This window comes from Meleagris gallopavo, chromosome 4, assembly GCF_000146605.3.
Source record: "Meleagris gallopavo isolate NT-WF06-2002-E0010 breed Aviagen turkey brand Nicholas breeding stock chromosome 4, Turkey_5.1, whole genome shotgun sequence".
Classification (NCBI taxonomy): Eukaryota; Metazoa; Chordata; class Aves; order Galliformes; family Phasianidae; genus Meleagris; species Meleagris gallopavo.
The window spans coordinates 1,369,309-1,391,090 of record NC_015014.2 but is presented as its reverse complement, the minus strand read 5'-3'; the positions used below and the strand labels follow the sequence as shown (position 1 = coordinate 1,391,090).

At 38.0% G+C, this 21,782-nt stretch overlaps 1 protein-coding gene across 1 annotated transcript in view; it reads right to left on the bottom strand.

The window, feature by feature from the left end:
• PDGFC (platelet derived growth factor C) overlaps nucleotides 1-21,782 on the bottom strand; it is a 97,791-nt gene that overhangs the window by 31,194 nt on the left and 44,815 nt on the right. Inside the window, exons 2-3 of the mRNA XM_010709437.3 lie at nucleotides 18,876-19,071; nucleotides 3,229-3,409 (exon numbers count right to left, since the gene is read on the bottom strand). Of these exons, the coding sequence (XP_010707739.1) occupies nucleotides 3,229-3,409; nucleotides 18,876-19,071 (377 nt within the window). The remainder of the gene's footprint in view (nucleotides 1-3,228; nucleotides 3,410-18,875; nucleotides 19,072-21,782) is intronic.

Sequence of the window (21,782 nt, the reverse complement as noted above, 5' to 3'; positions counted from 1 at the left end):
CTATATGGATTAGACCTGTAACCAGGGGCAAGTGAGAAAGAGGGGAAAAGAAACGAAGTATGGATTGTTTTTGCAGAATATTTCTAGGTGTTTTTGGATTATATAACACTGCCAAATACACGGCTTTTAGTAAATGCATAGCTGAACAGTCAAAATGCAGAACAACCACTAAGCAGCCCTTAGTGAATAAAGCAGTAAGCACTAAGTGACAGGGTATAGCATGAAAAGAGTGCCTAAGAATAACAATTGTGATGAAAGTAGCAGGAGAACTCTGAAGTAACACAAGCTAAATTTTCTTAGCAAAAATAAGCTTTTTCAACACTTCCTTGCACTTTACAGTGTTCCAATTAACTTGCAACAAAAGAACATAGTTAAAAATAAGGAGAGTTGACCCAAAATTAGAGAACATTCTTCTAAGGTGTACCCATGATACACAATTTTAAATGGAAGAAAATCAAATAATTAAACTGCAGTTATCTAGATCCTCAAGAAAAGCTGTGTGATTGTCTTAGGCAACGCTCTGCTTGTATACAGCATAACCACGGCTTTTAAGCAGTGCCTTGCAATCCTGTGTTCAATGTTTCTGTAAAGCTCCATTGCTTTGAATGCCATTGGAACTGCTGGTAGTACTTTTGAGAAGCTAAATCCTAGGAGTAAGGTAATCAGATCAATGGTCATTCTCCTTCTACTTATTAATCATAGGAAAAGTTAGTTTGAAATATAATATACAAAGTTAAATATATATATATACAATAAATTACAGGAGGCTTAAACAAAGCTATTTCTCTTGCTCTTTAAAAGACCTGAAAATGTGTCCAGTGCCCTTCTCCGTGTGTGGCCTCCAAATACAGAAACAAGCTTGCACTGTTTTATTTCAGTTTTGCTTCATTTCTCCCCAAACAATCTCTCATTGCTAGCCTACCAGGCATCTTCCCCTCCCCCTTTTCTTAAAAAATGAAAAAAAAAAAAGAAATTAACTGTTTAGGACCAGTTCATAAAAGTGAATCACTAAGCAAATCAGTGATGTTTTTTGCAAAAATCACTTATAAATTACACTCATTCCTGTAGCTGACGTTTTTCATATGAAGAAAGAAGCTGTAAATTTTAATTTATCTTGAAATGTAGGATGATATAGCATTAGATATATATGCATAAATGAATAAGGAGAGAAAGACAGAGAGAGAGCCTATTGCTTGAGAACCAGAGGCAGGTCTAATCCTGCAACTTATCAACAGGGATTGCATTTACAATCTATACAGTTAATTGTGCAGTCTGAAACGTGAAACTGTATTTTCCACGGTTTATTAAAATGGATTTTTTTGAAGAAAAATCTCTCCGTTCGAAATCTGGAAAGTCATTCTCACAAACCTTTGAACAGTTGTTACACCATGCATTTTGAAGCCAGCTCTGCATTCCTGTGACACGGTGGGGATTGCTCTTTCCTCTTACAAACGTGACAGATAAAATAGCTTGTTTTCTGTAACAGTTTGTATGCATACGCCTTAGGCATATAAACTTTATTAATGGAGGAAAAGAAGGACTAAAATAAGGCATAATACAATGTCAGGAGTCTCCGTTTTTGTCTACTTAACAGATGTTCGTGGTTAGTGATCTAAATATTCTGAAAATTAGCGATTACTTTTGGGATTGTTAATAATTTAAAAGCTTTCCCCATCGAGTACATAGGAATAAATCCAGCCCAGCAACACATGAATATAATTATACGTATATTCTGGTAGTTTTAGGTGCATTTGTTTAAACCATTCCAGAAAAGTTTAATCAAACGTAAGTAAGATAAACATGTAGCAGGTAGGATGCAATACTAGAGCAACTGCAATGGAATCTGGCATCAGCTCACACAACATCTGTTTAGGGATCTTCTTTTACTATTTTCTACAAGTAAACATACTCATTACCTTCTGCCCTTTGGTATAAAAAGTTTAAACCTGGCCGTATTCCAAGATGGTTTGGAGACTGACTGGCATGTTATTTGATTTCAAAATTCACTCATCTAACTTACCAAAGAGTCAAGCAGACTTGCCCTTAATCCTTCTAGAAATATTACTTAGGCCTAAATAGTTACCAATGCTGAGAGGCTGACAACAGCAAACAGCATGTATGTATACAGTACTGCACTGAAATGACTTCACTACCAGTGTACTAAACATATAAGATAGGAGATGAGGTGTTATCAAAAGATGCACAGAATTAGTCTTTGATTCTCCTCAATAAAAGGGGTTTTGTGAAGGACAACAGGCAAAAATGGAAAAAGAAGTAAGCCAAATGCACCGAGTGAAGTGCGTGTCAGCAGGCTTACAACATGGATTCTTTTGATCAGTTTTTTTATTGAGCTTGCAGATGTTTTACACTAACCAAACACCACAAACCACAAGATGACTGAGGAGATTCACAAAGTGAATTATAAAGGTTGCAACAAAAATATTCCTTACTCTCTTTAAATATGGAATACCTATTCTAAAACAAGTCAACTCCTGTTCCACTCAATCCTGAATTTCAGCACATTATCTCATCCCTAAAAACTTACAAATGTTGTTTTGCTAGCACAGATCTTTCACTTGTTGAAAAAAAAATGATAGAACTCTGTTGATGGTGAAAGCAGCCATACTTCAAACAACAATTAGTGTTTAGTACCTGTGAGTTACAGGTGTTAAACAACATTAAGAGAAGTCTAAAGTACATTTTCCAGGAAAAATGCAGTGAAAAATGAGTATCGTGCTTCATCTGCTTTGCCACTATAATAAAACAATTCAGAATAATAAGAACTTTTTTTTTTTTTTAAACTACGTATAATCATGCAGCTCTGCATGGAGTAGCTGACTTAGAAGAACATAAATTTCTTCAGTCTCGCTTGTAACTACTCAGTGCTCTTTACAGGTCACACAGCTGATTCTTATGCTGAATTTGTTCATCTCAAAGCAAGAAAAAGTGGCTTTTTCACTGCACCGTAATAGGAATGCAAATATTTTATTCGAGTTTCCATATAAACAACTGAGCCATCAACTTCCCAGTCCAAAGCCATCCAAGATCAACCACAAAAACACTCAGTTAGTTAAGGAGCAAAACGTACAATTCTGGCAAACAAATTATTCATTATTATTATTCCTAAGAAATAAACAGTAATTAACCCTAAACTACGTAAAGATTCTTTTCAGCTACCACTTCAAAGATGTTATTTTTCTGAAATGTTCCAGGAAACATGTTACTTACTGGCACAAGAAGGGTATAATGGATGCAGAATCCAGGTTGAGAAGGAAAATATTCATCAGACACAAATCTTATTCTGATCTGGTTTCCTTTGGAGATTTGTCTGCTTGGCACACTACTGGAACCACACCAGCGCCCTAAAACAGTGCCATCACTAGGTTCTTCAACTTCTACAAAGTCATACCTGAACAGAAAAGAAAATTACATGTTTATTTACTGGTCAGTTTCTACGAACATCCCATTTTAATGCATAAATCAAATTTTTTATCGTATTTTTATTATTTTTAAATGCTAAAAGCATACTACCAAAGTTAGCTCTTTTTAAAAAAAGCCTCTAACTTGCTACTGGCTTGAATACATAATAAAATCCTGCAGTGAGGTTAAAGAAATAAGAGCAGAGTTAGGTTTTGAATAGACCACGAGTATGATTTAGCCTGTTCCTTTTATGGGGAATTACAATATGCAGGATGGGGCAGACATAATTCAGATCAAAAAAAAAAACAAAAAAACAAAAAAACAACACCTGGAATTACCTACGTGTGGCACTGTAATATCATTGGAAATATACTGCATGTTGCCAGTGAAATTTCAGAGGCTTTTGGTCATGAAATCTTGCCCCCTTGTAATACCAGGGATGAGTAAGCTCCGGAAGGTTAAGGTGGTTTTGGAAGCACATTTGGAGCTTATGCATATCCCAGTGAGACACTTGTTAAGCAAAAACATAAACGCACCATGTGTCAGAAAGAACCTGATACCTCGGTAATGCTGACAGGAGATATATGAGTTGGGAGCTTTGAAAGAACAGGACATAGAAGGTTTGATTTAGTTTCATTGGTTTTTAACGTGTGGTCTGGGTATCCGTGGGGATCAGTGAACAACTTCAAATAGGTCCATGAAAGGTAACTAAGAAATGCCCGTCAGCTGTCACCCAAAATCTTTGATACAGCACACAAAGGTCCTTGCTTCCACTGGAGAATGTTCAGGGGGTTCTCAAGTCATAAAAACACTGAAACCCACTGCTCTAGAAGGCACGTCTGGTTTTAATATTTTAACCTGTTTCATGTCAATTCCCCAGCTGCCTACTGACAGAATAAACAGTAGGAATTTCTGTCGCTTTTCCCCTGCTGTAGGGCTTGAAAACCTGTGAGCAGCAATGCTCCTGGGCTCAGAAAGGTACAAGTGCAGCCCTCGGGCCTCAGCAGGCTTTGGGAAGCTTTCTGCTGCCCCAGGCACTGCTCTGCTACATCACCACAGCATCTCTGCTCTCCTACCCCAACCTGAACACACCTCTAGGAAAGCTTCAACAGTCTGGAGTGTTCTGCTCTCTTACAGCTAAAGTTGTAAACAAAACGTATTTCTCACAGAAATCTAAGTTGGTAAATGTTACTGAATCCTTTTCAAGGGTACAAACAGTCCTACTAGCCCCAGTGACAGCAAATAACTGTATTTTAAAAAGGAAAACTCACTCTCCCTCTGCCAAGAAAAATTTAATGTGAGAATTATTACCTCAAACATTTTCTACTGAAGCTTTTTCTCGATTTTTTTTTCAGTAAATCTGATCTTTATAATGACTCCCAGTTCCCTAGTTAGACAGCAGGTAATAAATTCTGGTGTTGCATGTTTGTGCAAGGCTGACTTGCACATTTATTATCTCCATTTAAAGGACCAGTATTTTATCCACTTAATTAGAAATGAATGCAATGAATATGCTCATTAACCGTGTTCAAAATGCATTACTACCACTTCCCATAGTTTTAAATCTTTGTTGAACTTATGATACTAATTACTTCATCACCATATTTTTTTTCCAGTGAAACACTAATTCCTTTAACTGATTCAAAACTGCTTTAACTTTACGATCAGGTTTACAACTTACTACGAAAACAACGTGTACATCAATTGCAGTAAGACTTCGAAGCTCACCATATTTACTACATCGATTTTGAGCACTGAATTTTATCATACAAGGGCTGCTCTGAAAGTAATGCTCTTATTTCATTCTGCTGGCTCACAGCATCAGAGACATTCAGAGACATCAGATGTTGGTGGTACGGCAGTAGAGGCTGAACGTTCCCACCAATATTCCATTACATTGTGTTGCTGCGTGACAGATGGCAGCAGAGGGGCAGTCTGGGATGCGTCTGACATGGAAGTGCGTATGAAGCAAAAGATGTGGCGCTAAATTGCTCCATGTGGATAAAAATGGCACCCACTAACATTCACCAGCACTTGCTGAAAGTGGATGTGAAGACAGTGAGGCAGCGTGCGGTGTGTTTCAGCAGTGACTGGATTACAGAATTTCCAATTTCCATCTTTTTATGTCTCCACTAGATAATTAGCCATCTATTTTTTCTGATTTGTAAAGAGTTAATAATCTAATCATTATTTTAACAACTTCAGATGTTTGTAGGGGGTCAAACGCAGAACAGGCATTAGTACTTCAACCACAACTTACACAGCACTTTCTATTGCATCTTTGTTCTCATTGTACCCCTGAAGTAAAAGTGAAACAAATTTCAGATCAACCAAAAAAAGCCCCTCACACATTCCTGGGCATGTGGACTGAAGATAGAACTTGCTGCAAAACACAACAAAGCAAAGTTGTTCAGATGCCTTAAGCATTTACAAGACTGCACTGCACAGTTCTGAGGCTTCTTGCCACAGGGCTAAAAACTGGCAGGGACAATATCACAACCACCTAATTTCCCAGCAAGGGAAGCTTTTCCTTGTAAAGCAAGAAAACTTGGATAAATAACCAAGAATTGAGAAATAGAAACTTTTATTTCTATCCACAACAGAGTTAAAAAAAAAAGTTAAAATGCTCATTTAACAAAATAATCCTTTTTGTGCAGTGTACAAACCAGAAAACACAATCCTCTGTGGCACAATGACTAAAGAAATGCTCATACATATCCACATTCAGTACTTTATTCAAAAACTACCAAAAGTTCTGACTAATAGGTAGTCTCATCTCTTATCCAGGGACGAAAGGTGCATTTATCTTCAGTCAACAATTCCCACTGTGCCTTCCCATATATAACTTGTAGAATATGTATTCCTCTTCCCTATGGCTAGGTGCCCAGGACTCTGAATTGAATTAACAACCTGAACAAAGGCAATTTATTTGATAAGGACAAAGAGGTAATGTAAGGGACTCTGAATTTCAATACTTTTCAAACCAGGAAACGTATTCTCTAAGGAAATGTGTTTTCCTCTCCGTTCTCAATTTTTCTGTGGTTTACACCATTTACTAAATATTTTCTGACAGGGTGTTTACCTTGGCTTACAGTTTCCTGACCTTCGTGTGGCTTCCCTCTGCCTTCAGAATCCCACAAATGTATCAATGGATGTAAGGAACAGAAATCCGCATGGTAAAATATTTTGTCATGTTGGTGACACTGGATCTTTCCATCTTATATAGATGTATGCTAGACAGAAAGCTAGCACACTCACCATGAGAAAAGTGAAGCGCATTCTTCCTTCCCTCCTTTGATGTGCATTGACTTCCTTTTCTTTTTCCATTAAGTGACATGAAGTTGACAGCAACCCCTGACATTTTTTCCCTGTGGGATGCTGCAGTATTTCTATTCCATTTTGTTGAAAAGCATTAGGAATCTCAAGGTTTTCCCTATGCTGAGGCAGCATACAAAAATACCTACCTCAGACTTGGACCTAAAGCACCAAAGGTCCTCTGGCAGTTCACTAGACAAAATGTTACTGAATAGAATGTTGATGGTTTATACTTGGGCAGCTTCATTTTGGAAACAATAGAAATTACCAAGAACTGTCATCCTGAAAATATTTTCTAAACAAAATTTCAAAAGGACAGTTTTCTCTCCATCTTCCGTCAATATTTAAAATTGTTTTCATTTTTACTTCTGAAATATTTAAAGTTCCTATGGAATAAAACTTTAGTTCCCATCATTCAAGTTAAACGGTATTGTTCTACACTCAGAAGTGTCAAGGCACTGGCAATAACTCACGTACTCTTCACCTCTTAGATCACTTAAATCACAGCTGCAAGTAATCATGTTGTTCTTTGTGAAATAAACACTATATTTAGAGAGGAAAGAGAGGCCAAGCATTTAGCTTGAAGACGTTTTCTTTCAAAGTTTGTGTGCCTCACTTGTAACAAATTTTGGAAGCCTTCCTCTATCAACAGAAATCTCCAGCAAAACTTCGATGGGAAAATTCACATTTATCTGAGTGAAAAAGGGAACACTGGAGCACAACAGAGGCACTCAAATCCATGGCACCTGATGGCAGAACCAACCTGTTTAAGTATCCTTGTTATTGCCTATAGCTCAAGGCACTGTGTAGCCTCCAGCAAAAATCACAGGATGAGAGACGGAGAATGCAAAGTTCACGATGAAGAACGGAGAGAAAATGGAAGGATCCCAAGGAGGAAAAGAGCATAGAAGGATAGTGGCACTCTGAGTCAGAGAAATAAAAGTGGATTTCAGGCAAACTACAAACCTACTGCTGCAGCAATACAATTGTAGGAAGAGGAGAACATACTGTGCCACTGATTCCACAGGAGAACTTCTTTTCTGCCACCTGTACCGTCCCTCCATGAAGACAAGAGGAAATGCTCCTCAAAGACTAAAGCGCAGAGGAAGAGGATATTGTGTGAAATTAAAATCAAAATACTAAAAGAAATTAAATAGTAGGTAATAATGAAATTGCACTTACATGCACACTATTTTTCAACTTGTGTAAGATGAAATCTTAGTTTTGGTAACTTTTCTCCTCTGGTGTTGCCAAGCTGTACAACTGTTACACAAGTTTGCAAGCTTCAGAATATCTATTTAATTCCTTCACCCTTCAAATGCATTCATTTATTATGTAGTATTTTGTATTTATATACAAATTCACCTGAACCTAGACTAGGAAAGACTGGCCCATCAGTTAAGGCCACCACTAATAAGTAGATAAAACGTTCCTGAAATCACAGACCTTGAACACTGCGCATCCGTACAGCCTTGCTGTTAGTAACTCAACCTGCCACCAGAGGTAAGGAAAAAAACCCTCAAATGAGACAGAAAGCAAAGTTTCCTGGAAGAAAGGAAGAGAAAGGGGACCTTGGCTGAAATCTTGACCCTGTGGGCAGCACCAACAAGTACTCAACAGAGGGAATGTTTTTAAACTGAAAGAGGGAAGATTTCGGTTAGATGTTAGGAAGAAATTCTTTACTCTGACTGCGGTGAGGAACTGAACAGGTTGTCCAGAGAAGCCGTGGAGATGGAGATGCCTGGAGATGTTCAAGGCCAGATTGGATGGGGCCTGGCCAACCTGGTCTAGTGGGAAGTGTCCTTGCTCACCTCAAGGACCTTCCAGCCAAGCCATTCTATGGTGCATTCTATGATTCTATAAATCTTCAATAAAACTAAATTCATTTGACATGAACAGAAGCTTTTGACTGAGGGCTACTTTAAAAGACAGTAAAGACGAGGTATTAGAAGAAACCTGTTTTTCAAAGACTACCAAATATAAAATTTAGGATATTTTATGTTCTCTCTTGATAATGCCTTTACAAAAGGAAGCCTGCAAAAAAAATCAAAGGCACCTGGAGTCAATTGACTCCAGTTGCTGAGGTGCACAGCACTGGAAGTTTCCTCGAGCCACTTTGGGAAAACTTATCAGAGCCATCAAAGAGGATAGCAGATGAGCCAACAGTTAAGAAATGAGTCATGTTCCACTTAGCAGCTTACAATTTCTGATATGCTTGATGTTTTAATGTAAAAAGAGACAGCACTGAAACAGCAACAATTTGATGTAAAATGGATTTCCATAGCTGTAACTGTATCTGCTGATCCTACACATACTGTGTTTTAGCAGTCACTGTTAAAAAATAGCGTACCCAGAAATAACTGATATAAATAAAGTGATGAGGTCAGTTTTCGTACTCAGAAAATGATGTTTAATTATACACAAACATCACGTCCAGCAATAAACTTCACTTTTAGCCAATACAGCAAATGAGTATTATATAAAACAACAAGCATCTTTCCATGTCTACATTTTTCATGAAATAAAGATACTCCAAGTATAAACAGAGAACATTTCTAACTTCCATTCCCCAAATATGGATTGCAGTTTCTGTGCCAACCTACGTTGGATACATCTATTTTAGAATATGCAGTGCTGTACATTAGGAGCTGCCTTATGGAAACACATATTCATTCACAAATGTTATATGGTTGCCATGGCTCTCTCTATTTCATCTTTCCTCATAGTGATTAATAACACCTTGAGGCTTCTAACAGAACTGCATAATTCCTTCTGTATTTCTATCTTGTTATTTAGGATACATTAAAAAAAAAAAAAAGAAGTTTACTCATTAGTAGTTTCCTTCCCCTTCACTCACTGTAAACAGGTTTGATAACGACTATACATCACTGCAAGTGAAAGGAAAAAATGAGACAGTTTAAACCCCAAAATGCTACTCTTCAAACAGCCAAACACTTCTCACAGAAAGGAAAAGATGCAATATGGTTGTCTGATTGGGAGAAAATAACTGTTGTGTAACTGTTCTCCTGTCTAGCAGAAAACACGTTTCCATTTTCTATTTACCTGCTGAAAACCTGAGGGACCAGCTGAGGCACCTACATTTCAAGCAGTAGCTTAGCTTTTGTCTCTTGGAAACAAAGCACTATATTAAAGAAAAAAAAAAAAAAATACATCCCTTGCTTTAGTGCTAATTCATAAACAAAGTACTGCCGAATGCACATCCTTTCCCTCATGAGCAGTGCATTGGCACACAAACACAATGTGAAAATAAATCATGGCGACTGGCATTTATGTGCACTGGTGAACACTCAACTATCTCCAGCTCAGGCATGTGAATACTGCAGACCTTGAAGATAACTTCTGTCTCATGGGGAAAAAGGGGCATTAACTTTTTCCACAAAATGGGAAATCACAAACTAGATGCACTGCAAATCTTCTTCAGGTTCTAAGCCAAAATAATTCTATATTCAGACAGCAACAACACGATAAACATTTAAGCGTACTTTAAACTTGTCATACAGATAAAACGTGTAAATAAGTACTTTCAGGAATACAGATCTAGACAGTCTGTGCCACGAACCTAAGTTACACAAGTGCAATTTCTAATGGGCCTTTTCTCTCAATCACTTGAATAACAATCCTAGCATACAGAAAGATATACTATAATCATGCAGATAAAAACTCGAGGTATGAAGGGAAAAAAACTCCTTTTGTAAGATTGACTGTTAGCTTTCTGAAGTATTTCTGATGCCACCCGTACTCACACTGTTCACCATAGTCAGTGCACCTCCTTCAGCTTCTCTGAATCCAAAACTATGTTTTTATCTCTGTTTTTTGAGCAGCGTTTTAAATATTTAGTCTGGTACCCCAAATGGTAGTTTTTCCTTATATTTCTTATATCCTGAAAAGTGGCTATGGATCGAGTCAACGATGTGAAAACTACTGGTTAAGCAACTTCTTAGCAATACCCACAAGTAAATTTTAGAATGCAGCAACAACATTCCTAAGGGGTATTTTAAGCACATGAAGACCCTCGCAGGGCAGTGCAGGCAGCATCCCTCCCCTGATACACAGCAGCATCATGCACCTGGTCAAGTCTCTCCTCTTCATTTCTCCTGCTTCTTGCCTCCTCACTGGAGAGTGGGGCTCTACTTAGGCTTATTTAAATGAAAACACTTCTTTCTTTTGTTTAGTGATATAACTACATATGGTTTCTTGCCTGCTACAGTAGCACACAGGATTTACCAATCCAGCACAGTCCATTTATCACCAAATCCAATATCCTGCTTCGGGACAGGCTAATAACTGCTACCTGAACAGAAAGTGAAAAATCCCTGTAATGTAACTGAGGAGTTGCAAAACACTGCACGAGGCAGAAAAATGTGTTCCCAACCCTAGCAGGAGATCAGTTTACACCTAAAGCATGCAAAGAGTTTCCTCTCACTTCAGTTTATCTAGTTATAAATTAACAGACATAAAATTATGCAGACCTATTTTTAATCAGAGCCCAGTACGAAACAGAACTTCCTAATAATTGCTGCTCACTTGTTTTATTGTCAGAAAGAGAAAAATATCTATTTATTTTACACCCTGGGATACTCACACATGACCACCTGTCCTTTTTCAGGATAAGTAAGCCTGCTTTTTGCAGTACCTCTTCCACGTGCATCTTCCCAAATATCCTGATAATCCAAAAATCAGACCATATGATAGAAAGCACTGCCTAGATGCTTCTTGAATTCTGGCAGCCTGGGAATACGGCCACTGCCTGTAGGCAGCCACGAAGCCTCCTGTCAGCCTCCTCTGCTCTGAACAAACCAAGGGACTCAGCTGCCCCTCACGCATCTCACCCTCAAGACCCTTCATCATCTGGCTCTAAGCAGGGGAAAGCTGCTTGTAAACCTGACAGCAATTCTTCTGGCTTAACTGCACTCATACCTTCAGTAAAAACATCAGGGAGGGAGTGCTTGCTTTCTCTAGACATCAGGTACTTGAGAGACACGTGCTGAGAAGTGCAGGCGGCTGCACGGTGAGCCTAAATGCCTCAGCTCAGGTGGCCGTAGCTCACAGTGTGCATTGGTGCCTCCCCCCCAGTACTCATTTACTCCTACATTTTAATTAGCACTGGGAGCAGAGAACTCCATTAGCAGTAGTTGTTCTCAGAGCATCCCAGGGACAAGTAAGACCTAGCAGTGCCTAGCAGGAAATTATTTTATGCCGTGGAAACAGAGCCAGCTATGGTAACATGAAACAATTTTAGAAGCAATAAACTAGGATTAGGATTGTTTACAAAAATATTTTGATACTGTGGACACCGTTTACTTTATTCAAACAGCTTGCTTGAGATTGAGAGGACCAAGAAGGAGCCTAAAATGTTTTCTAAATCAATGAGTGATAGACTCTAGTGTGAAGAAAGAATAAGGGATTATGTCAACTACCCACCCAGCAGCAATCACTCTCCTAACACTCATCAGAGCTGTGAAAATTGATTTTAAATTACTCACAAAATAGGATCTATTATAACATCCTCTGGTAACAGCAGATATTAAAAATGAATGCTGGATTTACTTTAAAGGAGGAAAAAAGTCGGTAGGCAGGAATGCCACAGTAGTCCCTAAGTTTGTGCAGCATGTGCTCCTCATCATGCTGTGCAGTCCTCCATTCAGACCATGGAAGCACCTTGTCCTATTTTTCTTTCTTGTGTTGAAATTTGATTTGCTTACACTGTACAATTTTGCAGCTATAAACCATTCATACAGAACGGTGTTTAGTCTTTTTAGAAGCTTAAGAAACGTGTTACAGAGTAGTCTTGGCAACAACTGTACTACTCGAGTTTTATCTCCTTTTACTGCAATATCTGCTTTGTCACATTTACAAACTCATTATCATATAAATGGTATTAAACAACTTTTAACATTCAGTAGAGAAGCTAAATGAATGCTTATATTTTAAGCCAAATTCAGATTACAAAATCGGGTAATGTTTTTGTCTTCTGCCATGAGGTTAATCATGATCCTCTCCTTTTCATGAACCCATCTACACTGAGCATACATTGGCAACTGTATCGCAGAGTTTCATCGCAGCAGGAGCTTAGAAGAGGTTTAACTCAGCCTTCCTAAGTCTGGAGCTTCCACTGGCTGCCCTCTCTTCTGGGCACAAGACATGCCTCTGCCAGCACCAACTACTGACAGCAGTTAAAGAGCAGGATAGGACCAGCTCAAGGATGAGTTACTGTACAAATCATCATTTGGGAATTAAAGAGATGAATTTTCTGGAATCATGGAATGTTCAAAAGAAAAATCTTTCTAAAGTAAATAAATACATAAAAGGAACCACATTTTTGTCCAATTCAGAACAGGAATAAATCTTCCTTGTATTTAATTTCAGAAGCGAGCCTAAATCAGACTGGCAGAAACAGATATGGTTACTGCTTCTGATGGAGAAAAATACTCTGTTGCTCTTCAAAACATAGAATCATAGAATGGTTGTGCTGGAAGGGCACTTTAAGATCACCTAGTTCCATCCCTGCTGTAGGCAGGGACACCTCCCACTAGCCAGGTTGCTCACAGCCCCATCCAGCCTGGCCTTGAATGCATCCAGGGAGGGAGCATCCATGACCTCACTGGGCAGCCTGTTCCAGTGTCTCATCACCCTCACAGGAAAGAATTTCTTCCCAATATCTGGTCTAAATCTACCCTCTTCCAGTTTAAAGCCATTTCCCCTCATCCTGTTGCTACCTGTCCTTATAAAAAATCCTTCCCCAGCTTTCCAATAGGCAAATAGGATGCATGAGTGTACTGGATTCCTGTGCATTCATTAAACTGAAATGATATTGTTAGCATGAAACTTATATGAAATAAACAACCTTTGCACTACTGATTATTTTCTTTGTATGTGAAATAAAGGTTTAGATAATCAAAAGACTCTGGTGCCAAATTAATTTAACTTCTCAAAAACTTTGATCCCCACACTCCACTCTCATCTTCCCTTTGAATCCATTCAGCATTTAAACCTCTCTTGAAATGTTACCACTACTCAGCTGTCCTGCAACAAATGGACTGAGCAAACAGAAACCGAGAAAAAAATAAATAAAAGCAAGTGGAAAAATACTCCACCTTCACTCAAGCCTTGTGGCACACATTGCTCCTAAAATGCCACCTCCCTGCCAGCAGTAGGACATCAATGATGCTACCAAGAACGTCAGCTTAAATCACCTGTTTCATAATAATTCCTTCTTATTACTTAAACTAAGGCTCTTGAATACTAGAATCCATTCTGGCTATTTAAATTATATGACCCCTCCTTTCAGACTTTGAATAAAAGTGATTAACAAGGAGTTTATATGTCGGGAAAAAAAAAAAGGTAAAATGAAGGACTCGTAAGCTTTTTGTTATTCCAGTTGTTAACAGAATGATTTCTATCCAAATGGATCTAAATGTAGAAGACAGCAATAATGGATTTTAACTTCAATATGACTTTATTTATGCTTATATATATATATATATATATATGTATACACACACACACACACACACACACACACACATATATATATATATATATATATAGCCAGTGATGGAAACATCTAAGTATCACAGATGTGGAATTATCTAAGAAGAACTGAGGCCATCTATGTTCATCTCTGTTCTCAGTCTGGTTTGGTTTTGTGTTTTTATTTTTCTCCATAAATTTGAAGTCTTAGAGATTTTGGGGGACTCCTCCCTGCCATTTGAGTTTTCAAAAGAAGGCAAACCCTGGAAGTTCAAAATGAGAAGAACAAAAAGAAAAAAACCTCAAAGAAACCAGCAGCCTATCTACTTAGTGACATGAGTCACCATGAACACTGACAAGCTGAACTTTGTGGTAACTTCTCTATCTGTAGCTTTGCACAGACAGTGTCACTTTTGCAACAAAAAAGTCCATGAAAAGTGTTGAAAACTGCCAGGCAGCTGACCAAACGTCAAGAAGTTACGTTTCTTTCTGAATATTTGATAGTATGTTCTCAGTACATACATTAATACTGTCTCTACAACACACTCAAGGCAAAAGGAAAACAACAATATGAATGTTTTTTTCCCTTGTAGGTTGCAGTATAGAAAGATCCTAGAATTGTTCTTTCCTGCACATGCTCTGTTGATGCAGTTAGGTGTTATCATGACACGGGACAAACAGAAGTGAAATATCTATCATCTTTTTTACTTAAACACCATGCAGCTGCAGCTGTGCATCTGTATTTACTTCTACATGCTAGATGTTGTAATTAAAAGAAAGGAAGTTCCATGTGCTCCGTTGGGTCCTACATTACATGGAAAGCCCCCTTTAGAAAATCATGTAACAAAATGTTTAGCTTTTATATTGTGCTTTCCATAACTCACCACTGGATAGTTTGGATTTGACATAATTTATACCAAAGAGACAGCTAAGCAAATATTTTCCTTCTTCATAGCCAATGACTACAGACAGTGTCTTTATGTTTCTTCTTAATACACTTGTTTCAGCCTTGTGAGACTGAGCCGAATCTTCAAGATTTTTAATCAACACTTTGCTAATGGTACATTCATTAGGAGCATAGGACTGTTTAAGCAGTTTGGATATGGTTTCCTGGAACCTAAGAACTTTGATGTTCCCTGGATGCAAGGGAAGAGCTTGGACACAGTTTGATCAAAAGATTTGAAGTGAAGGAGAGTAGCATACAGAAACATTAGGGAAAAGGGAGGCAATGAGCTTAGTGCCTGTGGCTTTGTACCTTAAAGCATCATCCTAAGTACCCCCAGAGGAAGACCGTTCCTGGAATTAAGATTTAAATATTTAATTTCATGTGAGGACAGTCAAAAACAGTCACAGTGCTACTCATAGATTTTACCCCATGTTACCCCTGACAGCCCTCTTCAGCTTTACTCATTTTCTACAGGCAAAAGTTCTACATATTGCACATTAACTAGACAAGTTTTAGAGATTCATTCAAAGCTGTACAGACAAATGCTTCTCTTACATAACTGCAACAACAGATTCACATGTGCAGCTGCTAAAAGCTTCACAAAAAAACAAAGGGAAGCCTACAGAACAGACTATAGTTCATACCTAAATCACTAGAGGACTGAAGAGACTTGTAAATGCACGTAGTCTTCCTAAAGTGAAGATGAGTGTCAAGTGCCATCGAGTATTCAACATCCATTCAGTTCCACATTCTGCTTCTGGATATTATTCCTTATAATCTGATCTATAGTAACTGCACTTTGCATTTGTAACACATTTCTGTGTTTTGTTATATATAATAAAATTCAAACAGATTTGAAATCATCTGATAATTAGAACAAACAGCTGCCACCACCACCAAGAAATGAACTATAGGCATTCTGTGCACAGCAAGAGAGTGAGTTTGGCACATGTCACTAGTATAAGAAAGATTTTTGTTATTTCATGCTGCAGTGTATGACCAACTCAAAACATCAGACTGCTTCTTAATGGCAACCGTAACACACATGTTCTTCAAGGAACTTCAAGCTAAGTCTGTGTCTTCATGACTGGAGGGGTTTATGGTAAAACTTCTGCCATTGCATGTTCTCAAAGACAGAAAGCAACAATTTCAGACAACAAGCAAGAGTGGAGCAGCAGTTATTCTGAAATAAATGCATGGATTGAGTTTCATATGTAAAATGGACTTTGTGTACACTTTTGACAAGGCACAGGGGGATTCTCACAATTTTACTCAGAGAGAGGACCCAGTGCAGGGGAAGCAGAATTACTGTTAATGAATTATTAGCTTAAACATATTTAATATGTTAAACAGTGCAGAGATGAACTACAGAAATGTAAAGCTATTGCAACTGTAAAGCCTGGGCAAGAGTCACCTGGGCAATAAAATCAGATGTTTATTCTAAAAACAACCACAACAACAACAAAAACAAACAAAAACACCCTCATAGTTAAAAGTTTTGAAAAGAAAAAGAGTCAACAACTATTCTTTACACTGGTGAATATCTGCACAGCAATTAGGACTATGGAAGTTATTATGCTTCCAGGTGAGACTGGGTTCTGATGGCATAAACACAGAATTTGCTGTAATGCAAATAATTTGTTAGCACATTTTCTGAGTTGAATTACAAGTAAAAATGGAGTGGAGAATAGCTGTGCAGGATAATGAGATTCAGATTCAGGAAACTATTTAAAAGGGAGGCTAAACTGGTATCTTCAGTGTACCTGTAAGATGTTAAGATCCTTCTAGACAAGAAGAATAGCTGAAGTGACAGAAATGACTTTGGAGAAATCCAAACATGGCCAAGCCAGCCAGACGTTGGCTTCTAGACACAGACAAAAACACGATCCGTGGAATAGAACACCTCTCCTATGAGGACAGGCTGAGAGAGCTGGGGCTGCTCAGCCTGGAAGAGAAGTTTGCGAGGTGACCTGACAGCAGCCTGTCCGTATCCGAAGGGCAGCTTCAGGAAAGAAGGGGACAGAACTTCAGCGGGGTCTGCAGTGAGAGATAAAGGGGAAATGGTTTCAAGCTCAAAAAGAGGAGATTTAGGTTGGATATAAGGAAAAAAAGCCATTTACAGTGAGGCTGATGAGACACTGGAATGGGTTCCTTAGTGCTATGGCTGATGTCCTGTCTCTGGAGACAGGGCAAGGCCAGGCTGGATCAGGCCCTGGGCAGCCTGGAGAAGCTGTGGTGTCCCTGTTCATTGCAGAGGCGTTGGACTAGGTGGTCTTCAGAGGTCCCTTCCAACTCTAAGTTTCATGATTCTATATTTTATTCTGTTCTTTGTCATATAAACTTGGTCTTGAGAAGCTGTTGATTACTCTTGCAATGACAGTACTGATTTGTGACCTTCATGATGGCAGAAACAAAGCAGAGTCATAAAAAGAATGCAGGCAACAAAAACCCTCAGCTTTTCTACAGAAGGTAGAAAGAAGATGAAATAATTTTAGTAAGAACAATGAGAGCTAAGAAACAAGGCATTACTAATAAAGAGGTATTAATCTGATAACTCAGTAACTTAACTGGCCTGTGTAACTTTATGCAGTTAAACTCCGCACTTTTATTTCCTTAACTTGTCAATTATTTGTACTGACTTCACAGAAAAAAGATACATATTCCTTTTCTGTACTGACAACGTTACTGAATTTAAATTATGTAGGAACATTATCTCTGCATTTTCTTTGTTAAAAACAACAAAATTTCTTTTTCAGAGGATTGAATCTTCAAAGTTAAGAAGACTCATGTGTCCTCAAAAGTGCATGTCAGGATTTGCATGCATCCAGCTTCCTGGTATACATGCACAAATATGAGCACGATAAGATTACGAGGGGGTGAAGATTATGAGTGACTTATGACTGCTTTTTAATTTTGACTAGTACTTCTGCATTCATCACCTTGTTTACTTTAAATAAATGTACTCCCATTAAAATACTATTCAAGTTTTAAGATTAAAAATATTTTAACTTATCTTACTTTTTTCTTTGCAAGTGGATGAATGAGTCACCCTACTTGGATTTTCTTTCACTTCATTCTGCCACATGCAAAGAAAAGAAAAGCAAGCTAAGTTTTCATTTAGAAAGGGAGTGCATTCATCTGAGCAAACATATGCTTATTGTACTTGGTCTTTTGATATATTTACACGGCCTTGACAATTACTCTCTTCAGAATTATGAAGAAGGTATCTGTCCATCCGTGATGAACCATAACTTCCAAAATAAGAATAAGCTCAAAAGTAACCCCTAGGAAATCCAAAATTGAAAAAAAAATAACAAAAAACTGATACGAGATATACAAAAAATGAAGACTAATTAATTAGAAAAACTGAAACATACAGAGTAGTAAAAGTAGTAAAAAAAAATCTAAAATGGGGGGGGAGAAGAAATAAAGCAAAAAAAAAAACCTACTTGGAAAGGAAAAACTGCTGTGAAATACCTCCCCAGGAACACATCAAAGCAGGATATGACATTCAAATGATATTTCAAGCATGAATTGCTTTCCTAGCACTGCAAAAGAAAATCAGTAGCTAATACATTAGAGATGCATTTTTATAAATATATTGACAAGCAGGTAATACTTTTGCAAAACCTGAGCAACACTCTTGTTCCATCCCCCACATCTTCTTTACGACATTTTGTAAGTTAAAGCAAAAGTAACTTACTTGCAAATGTCATCTTCTGGGTCCTCAAGCCCAAATCTTTCATCAAAAGTAAGCTGTATCCATACATTTTCATCTACTGCTACTAGTCTCCACACTAGTACAGTATTGCGTGGGTATGTGTGTGGAAACTTGGGGCTGTGAATACTTCCATTAGAAGTCACAGTTATTATCTTCTCATGCTGAGGATCCTGCACTCCTGCAGTAAAGAGAGAAAACAGACGCATCAATATTGTACTTTTTTCCCTTTTCCTAAAGAGCGTAGCATGCACAGAAAAAGTCCCTTTGTTCTGATTGCTTTTTTCTTCATTTTGTCTGGAAAGTCTATTTAGTAAAAACAGATTAAGATATAAAGTTTGCTCTGCTGACAAAAAATTAATCAAACCCAAGCTCCAACTGTTGGTCAGAAAACAGAACCCAAGTTCAAGTGGAGGTAAGAGAAATGTGACGGTGTAGTTCCTTCAACTCCAACACATAAACTCAAGACTGGAGCCCTCACAGAAGTCCAGCAGCCAAAGGGACTTAATCATGCAGGCTGCTGATGGCTCCAGTTCTTTGTTACTGGGAAGCGCAGAGAAATCAGCCGAAGGTGGAAGGACAGGCCTGCTCACACCTCATGCCTACCACACAGAAGGGCTGGTTTAAATTTGTCTCTCATTAGAGGAGACTTTTACATTTACTGGGTCCAGCGATAAGGATTTTGATGGCTGCATCCATGCCGAGGGCTGTACTGGCCAACGTTAGCCTGACACAGGAGCACAACTGGGATATGCTATTTGGAAGTTACCAAGTATGTGAAATTAGACATTTACTGACAATTCCCAATAGAGGGCATCCCTTAAAATTCTTCAGCTTTGTTAGATTACAAAATACGCATAAAAATAAACGTTTTATGTGGCAGTAAATGAAGTCAAAAGACATACGCTGACTACGTTTGACTTTAAAGCACACAGAAGCACTGAAGCAGTTTCTTTGGGTGATGAATTCACAACTGTGAGGAGTTACCAAAAAGAAAGGACTCCTCTGGTGACTGGTCACCGTGACTGTCAGGGACACAACTCTCTTCACAATAACTCACACAACCTCATTGCCAAGTGCCTAGCATTCCCAGGAATTCATTTTCAGCAGCTGGAATCAGTCTGTACGGAAGACTTAGCTGCAAACAGGAGGCACTGATCTAATCCGAATACTTTTCAACATCATGACAAAAAATGTTGAGATCTCTCAATGACAAAATTTAGTTCCACAAGCACATCAAAGGAAAAAAAAAATCTTCACACTACAGCACAAGACTTCTACTGTCTTTGACCTTTTCTAAAAATCTGTATATAGTCAAGTTTGACGTAGCAGTCAGTAAACCATAGCAATCCTCAGTTACCTAATTAATAACCTTAGTAACTAAATACATGTATAGTTTTGTACTGGGGAGTAATTCACATTATTTTCTTTTTGGCAATTAGTTTTGTCAGTTAGTTACTTCATTTTTGTTTGTTATATAAACAGCATGGTGATGAAAATACATTTGAAACTATGAAAAAAGTCTGTGCTTCAGTCTACAATGAAAACATGCACTGCAATCATACCTTATTACAGCAACATGTAAAGGCTGACAGCTAAATGAATGTACTGCAAGAAAAGAAACCTATACAAACAGCATTGCAATTTTAAAGGAATTAATCTATACTTAACTGTAATTTAAAGTCTGACAGACTTTTGCCTTCTATTCTGACGGACCCATGCCTTCTACTTGTGGTATGAAAATGGAATTTTTCCTTTAGATGAATTGCTGTTTACATAAACCTGAAGGAGCGTGGTTTTGCCAGTATTCACACACAGTTACAGAAGACTGACAGCCTTGCAGACACACAAGGGAGAACAGCATGCAGTAATAAGAAAAAAAGCACAAAGGACACTCAAGAGTCAGATTCTTAATTTAGACATTTCCCTGTTTTGTTTTTGTTTTTGTTTTCTTTGTTAGCTAAGACACAAGCATTTTTTTTTAATAATGTGTAGAATGCCAGCAGGGAGCTCCACATTAAACGCAGCAGCCAACAGTAATAAAAGTGACTTTCCCAGAGATTAGTACACCAGAGTGTTATTTCTAAAGTATGCAAAGGAACATTATTTCATTGATGACATTATATTGATTCTTTTTCGTCTTGAAAATGCACATATAGCATAACAAATCATGTTCTATTTCACAACATACTTCTTTTGTATCACTGGGACAATGATAACCACATCAATGCAATTAAGTTCTGTAAGTAGTCCAGACTTAGCAAATGAGAAGTCACTAAAGAGAGGCAAAGGAACAAAAGGGCATACTGTAAATTAATGAATGGGACTTGCAGCATCCCCAGCTCCTCCATTTGGAAAGGAAAAACTTATTTTACACAGCACTGTTCCAAAAACATATCAAATTCTCACACATATCACTCGCTCCATTTCAAATATTTGCTCTCACACAGTGGAATTTCTTCTGCAAAAGAATTATTTTGTATGACCACAAAGGAAAGTAATTGCTGTCCCTGGAGAACGAAGCTTGTTATTTGTCTTCAGATAAGCTGCAATATTCTTTTTCATCCATTCTACATAAACTAATTGTACCACCACACTGCAAAAAAAACCTAGCCTTCACCTATTGAGTTCATGCATGTTCAGAGAATTTCTTTGGGGTAACTTGTGCGAGGAGCACAGCCATCTGAATGTAACTAAGTTGAGACTTTCTTGTTCTTCTCTGGAATGACTTTACAATTTCTCATTTTATTTTAGGGTTAGACTTAAAAAGGAGTAACAAGTTCATCCAGATTTACATTGGTCAGCTGTGTAGCTCCAAAGCTATACATATATCAGTCCTTACAGCTGCGACCTGTTTGCTTTGCTATTAACACCTCATAGCCCCCTCCAAAA